We start from the raw sequence: 9,794 nt of genomic DNA on the forward strand, positions 1-9,794 counted from the left end.
AATTCTACCTATTACAGTATTGCTGTGTATTAACCCTTTTAGTCAATTAAAGAGGTTGTCCATTACTTAGGATAGGTGATCAATGTCTGATCGGCTGGGGTCGACACCAGCACCCCTGCCGATCAGCTGTTTTCGGTGGCAGCAGCAGGAAATGCACAGTTTCGGAACTGCCTCGACCAACTGATGGCGGCTGTGACCAGTTACCGAACATCTGCCTCCTGTTATTTTGAATATGAGGAGGATGTGCAGTACCCGGCCATGGCTGCTGTCAGTGACTTGGCAGCTCCAGGAACTGAGCATTTTTGGCTACTTAGTACAGCTGATTGCCGGGGATGCTGAATGTTTGACTCGGCCGATCAGAAATTGATGACCTATCCTAAGTATAGGCCATCAATGTAAAAGTAGTGGACAACCTCTTTTTAAATAAGACCTGTTGACTATTAATGAGTGAGGAACAACTAACCTAGCTCTGATAATTGCTCTTATTAGTAGAGATGACTTCTATTTATCATAAGAGCCCATTTTAGCAGCATAAATATCTTGTTGGCATATAGGGATATTCCTGAAGCGCTGTGCATGGATCCACGAACAGTACAATATAATATTTCTTTGTCGCTCCATTGGGAGACCCAGACAATTGGGTGTATAGCTTCTGCCTCCGGAGGCCACACAAAGTATTACACTTAAAAGTGTAAAGCCCCTCCCCTTCTGCCTATACACCCCCCCGTGCATCACGGGCTCCTCAGTTTTTATGCTTTGTGCGAAGGAGGCACACATCCACGCATAGCTCCACAATTTAGTCAGCAGCAGCTGCTGACTATATCGAATGGAAGAAAAGAGGGCCCATAACAGGGCCCCCGGCATGCTCCCTTCTCACCCCACTCTGGTCGGCGGTGTTGTTAAGGTTGAGGTACCCATTGCGGGTACACAGGCAGGAGCCACATGCTGTTTTCCTTCCCCATCCCTTAAGGGCTCTGGGTGAAGTGGGATCCTAATCGGTCTCCAGACACTGGGACCGTGCTCCCTCCCGCAGCCCCTGGGGAATCTGCTGGACAGGAGCCGGGTATCGTCAGGGACAAGGCCCTGCTACTGTGAGGTACTCTGTGTCCCCTTGGGGACGGCGCATGGAGCGCTTGTGTCATACACGCTGCAGCACTGCTGGGTGTGTTGGTGCGCCGGGACTACCGCGCTGGCCGCGCTTGTTTGCCGGCTGCGCTTATAACTTTAGTCCCCGGCTTCTGCGGCCTAGTACCACATACTCCCGCCCCCCGGCCTGCCAGTCAGGGGAAGGGAGGGACGCTGCACTGGACGTCAGCGCTGAGGGCTGGAGCATACTTTGTATCCTCCTCCTCCCTCACTGAGCACAGTGGGGCACCAGATTCCCGCACTTTCTAGGGCACGCCCACGGCCCCCTCCTCCTCACAGAACGCTGACAGCCATTCCTGTCAGCACTTCTGAAGCTGTAGAGGAGAGACAACACGGCTCTGGGAGGCCCAGGCAGGGAATCTGGTGGTCACACAACCGCTTTGGGCGGTCGGTAAGCCGCACCTGTTACTAGGTGCTGGCCCCCCTGGGTGCCGAAGTGTGTATATATATATATATATATATATATATATATATATATATATATATATATATATATATATGCTTATATGCTATACATATACTGTGTACGGTCGCACGGTTGGTTTTTGGCTATATACCCTCCCGGATTGTACTCTGAGGAGACAACAGCATGTTGTCCGCAAAAAGCAAGGGTGCCAAAGCACAGGCTTACTTTGCAACCTGTACCTCATGTGCGGCTATGCTACCGGCAGGTTCCACCTACCCTCATTGTGTACAATGCTCGGCCCCTGCGGCACTTACTCAGCCGGAGCCTCTGCCACTGGTGGCCCAGTTGGAACCACCTGCTACCACTGTCCAGGTGACAGGGACAGAGTTTGCAGTATTCGCTGACAAACTTTCTGAGTCTATGGATAAATGGTCTGCTAAGATACTAGAAGCCTTGCAGTCCAGACCGGTAACACAGGCCCCCGGCACTGTGGAATCATTGACCCCAGGCCCCCCTCGGTTGGAGCAGCAAAGTGCTCCTGGGGTGACTCATAGGTCCCAAGGTGAGGTCTCCGACACGGACCGCAGTCCCAGACCGCCTAAGCGGGCTCGCTGGAGCTTCCCTCGACCTCATCACACTGCTCAGGGTCTCAGCAGGAGGACTCTCTAGATGAAGCGGAGGTGGCAGATCAGGATTCTGATCCTGAGGTCGCTCTCAACCTAGATACACCTGAAGGAGACGCCATAGTGAATGACCTTATAGCGTCCATCAATCAGGTGTTGGATCTTTCTCCCCCAGCTCCTCCAATTGAGGAGTCAGCTTCTCAGCAGGAGAAATTCCGTTTCAGGTTTCCCAAGCGTACAATGAGTACGTTTCTGGATCACTCCGACTTCAGAGAGGCAGTACAGAAACACCGAGCTTGTCCAGATAAGCGCTTTTCTAAGCGCCTTAAGGACACACGTTATCCCTTCCCCCCTGACGTTGTCAAGGGTTGGGCTCAGTGTCCCAAGGTGGATCCTCCAGTCTCCAGACTGGCGGCCAGATCCATAGTTGCAGTGGAAGATGGGGCTTCACTCAAAGATGCCACTGACAGACAGATGGAACTCTGGCTGAAATCCATCTATGAAGCTATTGGCGCGTCCTTTGCTCCGGCATTCGCAGCCGTATGGGCACTCCAAGCTATCTCAGCTTGTCACTCGCAGATTAATGCAGTCACACGTGTCTCTGCTCCGCAAGTGGTGTCCTTAACCTCTCAGGCGTCGGCATTTGCGTCCTACGCCATTAATGCTGTCCTGGACTCTGCGAGCCGTACGGCGGTAGCATCCGCCAATTCGGTGGCAGTCCGCAGGGCCTTGTGGCTACGTGAATGGAAGGCAGACTCTGCTTCCAAAAAGTTCTTAACCGGTTTGCCACTATCTGGCGACCGCCTGTTTGGTGAGCGATTGGATGAAATCATTAAACAATCCAAGGGAAAGGACTCATCCTTACCCCAGTCCAAACCAAACAGACCTCAACAACGGAAGGTACAATCGAGGTTTCGGTCCTTTCGGCCCGCGGGCAGGTCTCAATTCTCCTCGTCCAACAGGCCACAGAAGGGTCAGAGGGACTCCGATTCATGGCGGTCTAAGTCACGTCCTAAAAAGACCGCCGGAGGAACCGCTCCCAAAGCGGCCTCCTCATGACTTTCGGCCTCTTCAAACCGCATCCTCGGTCGGTGGCAGGATCTCCCGCTTTTGCAACGCCTGGCTGCCACAGGTACAAGACCGTTGGGTGAGAGACATTCTGTCTCACGGTTACAGGATAGAGTTCAGCTCTCGTCCTCCGACTCGTTTCTTCAGAACATCTTCGCCCCCCGAGCGAGCCGATGCTCTTCTTCAGGCGGTGAGCACTCTGAAGGCAGAAGGAGTGGTGATCCCTGTTCCTCTTCAGCAACAGGGTCACGGTTTTTACTCCAACTTGTTTGTGGTGCCAAAAAAGGACGGATCTTTCCGTCCTGTTCTGGACTTAAAACTGCTCAACAAACACGTAAAAACCAGGCGGTTCCGGATGTAATCGCTCCGTTCCGTCATCGCCTCAATGTCCCAAGGAAATTTCCTAGCATCAATCGACATCAAAGATGCTTATCTCCACGTACCGATTGCACCAGAGCATCAGCGCTTCCTGCGTTTCGCCATAGGGGACGAACACCTTCAGTTCGTGGCACTGCCTTTCGGCCTGGCGACAGCCCCACGGGTTTTCACCAAGGTCATGGCAACAGTGGTAGCAGTCCTACACTCTCAGGGACACTCTGTGATCCCTTACTTAGACGATCTGCTTGTCAAGGCACCCTCTCGAGTGGCATGCCAACACAGCCTGGACATTGCTCTGGAGACTCTCCAGAGATTCCAGAGATTCGGGTGGATCATCAATTTCCCAAAGTCAAATCTGACACCGGCCCAATTACTGACATATCTTGGCATGGAGTTTCATACTCTCTCAGCGATAGTGAAGCTTCCGCTGAACAAACAGCGTTCACTACAGACAGGGGTGCAATCTCTCCTTCAAGGCCAGTCACACCCCTTGAGGCGCCTCATGCACTTCCTAGGGAAGATGGTGGCAGCAATGGAGGCAGTTCCTTTTGCGCAGTTTCATCTGCGTCCACTTCAGTGGGACATTCTCCGCAAATGGGACAGGAAGTTGACGTCCCTCGACAGGAACGTCTCCCTTTCTCAGGCAGCCAAAGCCTCCCTTCGGTGGTGGCTTCTTCCCACTTCATTGTCGAAGGGGAAATCCTTCCTACCCCCATCCTGGGCGGTGGTCACGATGGACACGAGTCTGTCAGGGTGGGGAGCGGTCTTTCTCCACCACAGGGCTCAGGGTACCTGGACTCAGCCGGAGTCCTCCCTTCAGATCAATGTTCTGGAGATAAGGGCAGTGTATCTTGCCCTAAAGGCGTTCCAGCCGTGGCTGGAAGGCAAGCAGATCCGAATTCAGTCGGACAACTCCACCGCGGTGGCATACATCAACCACCAAGGCGGCACACGCAGTCGGCAAGCCTTCCAGGAAGTTCGGCGGATTCTGCTGTGGGTGGAAGCCACAGCCTCCACCATATCCGCAGTTCACATCCCGGGTGTAGAAAACTGGGAAGCAGACTTTCTCAGTCGCCAGGGCATGGACGCAGGGGAATGGTCCCTTCACCCGGACGTGTTTCAAGAGATCTGTTGCCGCTGGGGGATGCCGGACGTCGACCTAATGGCGTCACGGCACAACAACAAGGTCCCAGCATTCATGGCACGGTCTCAAGATCACAGAGCTCTGGCGGCGGACGCATTAGTTCAGGATTGGTCGCAGTTTCAACTGCCTTATGTGTTTCCTCCTCTGGCACTGCTGCCCAGAGTGTTACGCAAGATCAGGTCCGACTGTCGCCGCGCCATCCTCGTCGCTCCAGACTGGCCGAGGAGGTCGTGGTACCCGGATCTGTGGCATCTCACGGTGGGCCAACCGTGGGCACTACCAGACCGACCAGACTTGCTGTCTCAAGGGCCGTTTTTCCATCTGAATTCTGCGGCCCTCAACCTGACTGTGTGGCCATTGAGTCCTGGATCCTAGCGTCTTCAGGGTTATCTCAAGAGGTCATTGCCACTATGAGACAGGCCAGGAAACCAACGTCCGCCAAGATCTACCACAGGACGTGGAGGATCTTCTTATCCTGGTGCTCTGATCAGGGTTTTACTCCCTGGCCATTTGCCTTGCCCACTTTTCTTTCCTTCCTTCAATCCGGATTGGAAAAGGGTTTGTCGCTCGGCTCCCTTAAGGGACAAGTCTCAGCGCTCTCTGTGTTTTTTCAGAAGCGCCTAGCCAGACTTCCACAGGTACGCACGTTCCTGCAGGGGGTTTGTCACATAGTCCCTCCTTACAAGCGTCCGTTAGAACCCTGGGATCTGAACAGGGTGCTGATGGCTCTTCAGAAACCACCGTTCGAGCCAATGAAGGATATTTCTCTTTCACGCCTTTCGCAGAAAGTGGTCTTCCTAGTAGCAGTCACATCACTTCGGAGAGTGTCTGAGCTAGCAGCGCTGTCATGCAAAGCCCCTTTCCTGGTGTTTCACCAGGACAAGGTGGTTCTGCGGCCGGTTCCGGAATTTCTCCCGAAGGTGGTATCCCCCTTTCATCTCAATCAGGATATCTCTTTACCTTCTTTTTGTCCTCATCCAGTTCACCAATGTGAAAAGGATTTGCACTTGTTAGATCTGGTGAGAGCACTCAGACTCTACATTTCTCGTACGGCGCCCCTGCGCCGCTCGGATGCACTCTTTGTCCTTGTCGCTGGCCAGCGTAAAGGGTCACAAGCTTCCAAGTCAACCCTGGCTCGGTGGATCAAGGAACCAATTCTCGAAGCCTACCGTTCTTCTGGGCTTCCGATTCCCTCAGGGCTGAAGGCCCATTCTACCAGAGCCGTGGGTGCGTCCTGGGCTTTGCGGCACCAGGCTACGGCTCAGCAGGTGTGTCAGGCGGCTACCTGGTCGAGCCTGCACACTTTCACGAAACACTATCAGGTGCATACCTATGCTTCGGCAGATGCCAGCCTAGGTAGGCGAGTCCTGCAGGCGGCGGTTGCCCACCTGTAGGAAGGGGCCGTTTTTACGGCTCTATTACGAGGTATTATTTTACCCGCCCAGGGACTGCTTTTGGACGTCCCAATTGTCTGGGTCTCCCAATGGAGCGACAAAGAAGAAGGGAATTTTGTTTACTTACCGTAAATTCCTTTTCTTCTAGCTCCAATTGGGAGACCCAGCACCCGCCCCTGTTCCCTTCGGGCTCTTGTTCTTTGTGTACACATGTTGTTCATGTTGAATGGTTTCAGTTCTCCGAACTTCCTTCGGATTGAATTTACTTTAGACCAATTTATAAGTTTCCTCCTTCCTGCTTTTGCACCAAAACTGAGGAGCCCGTGATGCACGGGGGGGTGTATAGGCAGAAGGGGAGGGGCTTTACACTTTTAAGTGTAATACTTTGTGTGGCCTCCGGAGGCAGAAGCTATACACCCAATTGTCTGGGTCTCCCAATTGGAGCTAGAAGAAAAGGAATTTACGGTAAGTAAACAAAATTCCCTTCTTTTATCTTGTTGCATTTATAGAAAGTCCATACTGGCTTGTCCGTCTCTAATTCTATATGTTCATTGTCAAGTGACTGCACATGTGGCCATTTCTCACGTGACTGCAGGGTGCCATGCGTCTTTTTTCGTAAATGCTGGATTTCACTTCTGATTGAGGCACACAATCAAACTACATGTCAAACTGAGCATGAAAAGCCCTTGAGAAGCTAGAATCTTGGCAAGAAAATGTGTAGATGTGATAAAACCATTGCTTCAAATACTCCTCAGAGCACAGACCAGCAATACAGTGGTGTAGGTCATACTTCTCAATTATCCTCTATACTGTATCCCTGTTTCTGTTCTTGGGATTAAGAAAACGTCTACATACATTGGCAAGAAAAAATGGGATGCTGTGAAAACGAAGGTCTTCTTTGTATATCTTAAGGTACCGTCACACATAACGAGATCGCTAGCGAGATCGCTGCTGAGTCGCGGTTTCTGTGACGCAGTAGCGATCCCGTTAGCGATCTTGTTATGTGTGACATCTACCAGCGATCAAGCCCCTGCTGTGAGATCTCTAGTCGTTGCCGAATGGTCCAGGCCATTTTCTTCAAAGGCGATGTGCTGCTGGGCAGGACACATCGCTGTGTTTCACACTGTGTGACAGGGTCACAGTGACTGCTGAGATCGTTATACAGGTCGCTACTGCGACCTGTACCCTTCCTTCATCGCTGGTAAGATCTGACTGTGTGACATCTCACCAGCGACCTCCTAGCGACTTACCAGCGATCCCTATCAGGTCGCATCGTTTTCGGGATCGCTGGTAAGTCGTTGTGTGTGACTGGGCCTTTACAGGGTCTTTCACCATGTCTTATATGCTAATCTGGCAACATTATGATAAAGTATCAGAAGAGCTGGATAAACATTGCATTTTTATTTGTTTTATTGTTCTTTTCCCTTACGGAGATAATGACTTATAAAATGTAGAGATTAATTTTCTCTTCTAGCAGGGGGGCATGTTGATTCTTCTCTGAAGGTGATTTCTTTTTTCCCAGTATGATGGTGCCCAGTAATAAGAAGGGAGCATCATACAAGTCATAAAAAAGGAATGCCCCCTGAGAAGATCAGAACCAGCTTTCTCTCTGTGATGTGGTAGGATTCTTATGTCTAGCCAGGTCACACTGAGATCTCACTGCCCGCTTTAACTGACATAACCAGTGCAAGGAGAACTGCGGTGTGTGGGTCATTGCCTACAATGCCCTGGATCTATACCAGGCATTGGAGAATATTGCCGTGAGCCCCCTGCTTTACATTTATCCCAGGTGTGGGACATGAGATGCAGCTCATCTGTCAGCTCTGTCATTCCATTTATGTTATGACCGAGTAGGGAGAGGAGAGTGGTGATGTACAAGCAGTGTGTCACATACCCTGCTTTCCATCTATCCCAGGTCCTGGGGCATTATTCCCTGATGCCTGGGATAGATCCACAGCGGTGTATATAACGACACACAGCTCAGCAGTCCCCCTCCCTTCTGTGTAATGATCGTAAATGCGAGCAGTAAGATCTTAGTTGACCAAGTTACATACGGGTCTTATCAGATCACGGTGAGAAAGCCAGTTCTAACCTTCTTGGGGGCTTTTACTTTTTCCCTTGCTTTAGGTTGCCTTCCTTTTGATTGGCAACATCATACAGAGAAAACGTAAACTGCATCAGAGAAGAATCTCTACTAATGTCCACTTGGTTGAAGGAAAACTTGCATCTAAACTTTACAAGCTAATATCTCTTATGTTTGATTTAGCTGTTTAACCCCTTAACGACCGTGGGCAGTAATATTACGTCCTAGCGGTCATAGTGTTACTGCCCGCGGTCTTGCCGCGATCGGCGCACAGCTCAGCGGATTTTCACAGCTGAGATGTGCACCTGCTAGGCACGAGCAGAATCGTTATCTGCTCGTGTCGTTTAACCCCTTAAATGGCACTGTCCGTAAGTGACAGTGCCATTATAACTGCATCGACGGTAAACATTTACTTACCAGCCGATACCGGAAGTCACGTGACGTGAAGGGTTAGCCAATTTTGATAATGGCAATGTATAACTTTGCTTATAGCCCATTGCAAATAGAACAATTTGCGTGAATTTATTTACACCTTTTTTGTAGCTGTTTATCTGCAGTGGATATGGTATATCTTCATAAGCACATATGTTGGCTGTTGTTAGTTTTTTTTCTCTGGATACTTAATGTTTTTTCTTCTTTTTTGTCTTATAGATAATGTCGACGATCCAACTGGGAACTTCCGCAGCGGTCCTCTGACCGGATGGAAGGTGTTTCTTCTGCTGCTCGCTGCTCTCTTGGGAATTATAGTCTGTGCGGTGGTGGGAGCGGTCGTGTTTCAGAAACGTCAAGAACGAAACAAGCGTTTCTATTAACTGAATGATCTGGCAATATACCCAAAGCCAAAATGTGAACTTTTTTTCCCTCTAAGAAACATGGATTGTACAAACGTTTCTTATGTGGGTGTTAAGGAGATAATTTAAGTGGTATTTTCATACTTTCGTTAATGGGAATGAATACCATCAGAAGGTGGGGGGAGAGGAACAATCACTTTTTAGAGACTGCAGTTTTTTTTCTTTGGGGAAGGTCTGATTTGATTTATTTTTTTAATATAAATGTTTGACTTAACTGGAGTGTGCTTTGAGTATATTTTGGGAAGGTACACGGCTGCATTGTTTTTCATATATATTTTTTTCTTGAATGCTGAATCTACAAACTTATGCTAGGGTTGTTTAGCGGAGCATTCTTCAATTTCCACGGCTATCTGTTGCCCCTATCCAGCGGCTCAATCCTGTGGATTGGAATAGCTGCTTCATGCAAACCGTGTCAGTCACCGGCGAAATCCAAGAGCCCCGTTCATAGCTTGATTTCTATATCAGTCTTGCTGATATTAAATGTTTACAAAAATCGGAAATGAAGAAAGAAGAATCTCGCCTTGGGTCTGCACTACATACCATATAAATCCATGGGAATGATTTTCTGCTACCGCGTTTTCTTTTTCGCTCCTAATTGGGAGACCCAGACAGTGGGTGTATAGCTACTGCCTCTGGAGGCCGCACAAAGAACTACACTTAAAAGTGTAAGGCCCCTCCCCTTCTGGCTATACACCCTCCCG

The 9,794-nt window shown here is 50.1% G+C and overlaps 1 protein-coding gene across 1 annotated transcript in view; it reads left to right on the forward strand.

The window, feature by feature from the left end:
* The window catches only part of LMAN2 (lectin, mannose binding 2), a 30,980-nt gene extending 21,673 nt beyond the window's left edge, over nucleotides 1-9,307 (forward strand). The window contains exon 8 of the mRNA XM_075342368.1: nucleotides 8,894-9,307. Coding sequence (XP_075198483.1) covers nucleotides 8,894-9,054 — 161 coding nt within the window. The 3' untranslated portion in view covers nucleotides 9,055-9,307. The remainder of the gene's footprint in view (nucleotides 1-8,893) is intronic.
* The last annotated feature ends 487 nt before the right edge of the window (nucleotides 9,308-9,794 follow it).

This window comes from Anomaloglossus baeobatrachus, chromosome 4 (assembly GCF_048569485.1).
Source record: "Anomaloglossus baeobatrachus isolate aAnoBae1 chromosome 4, aAnoBae1.hap1, whole genome shotgun sequence".
Lineage (NCBI taxonomy): Eukaryota > Metazoa > Chordata > Amphibia > Anura > Aromobatidae > Anomaloglossus > Anomaloglossus baeobatrachus.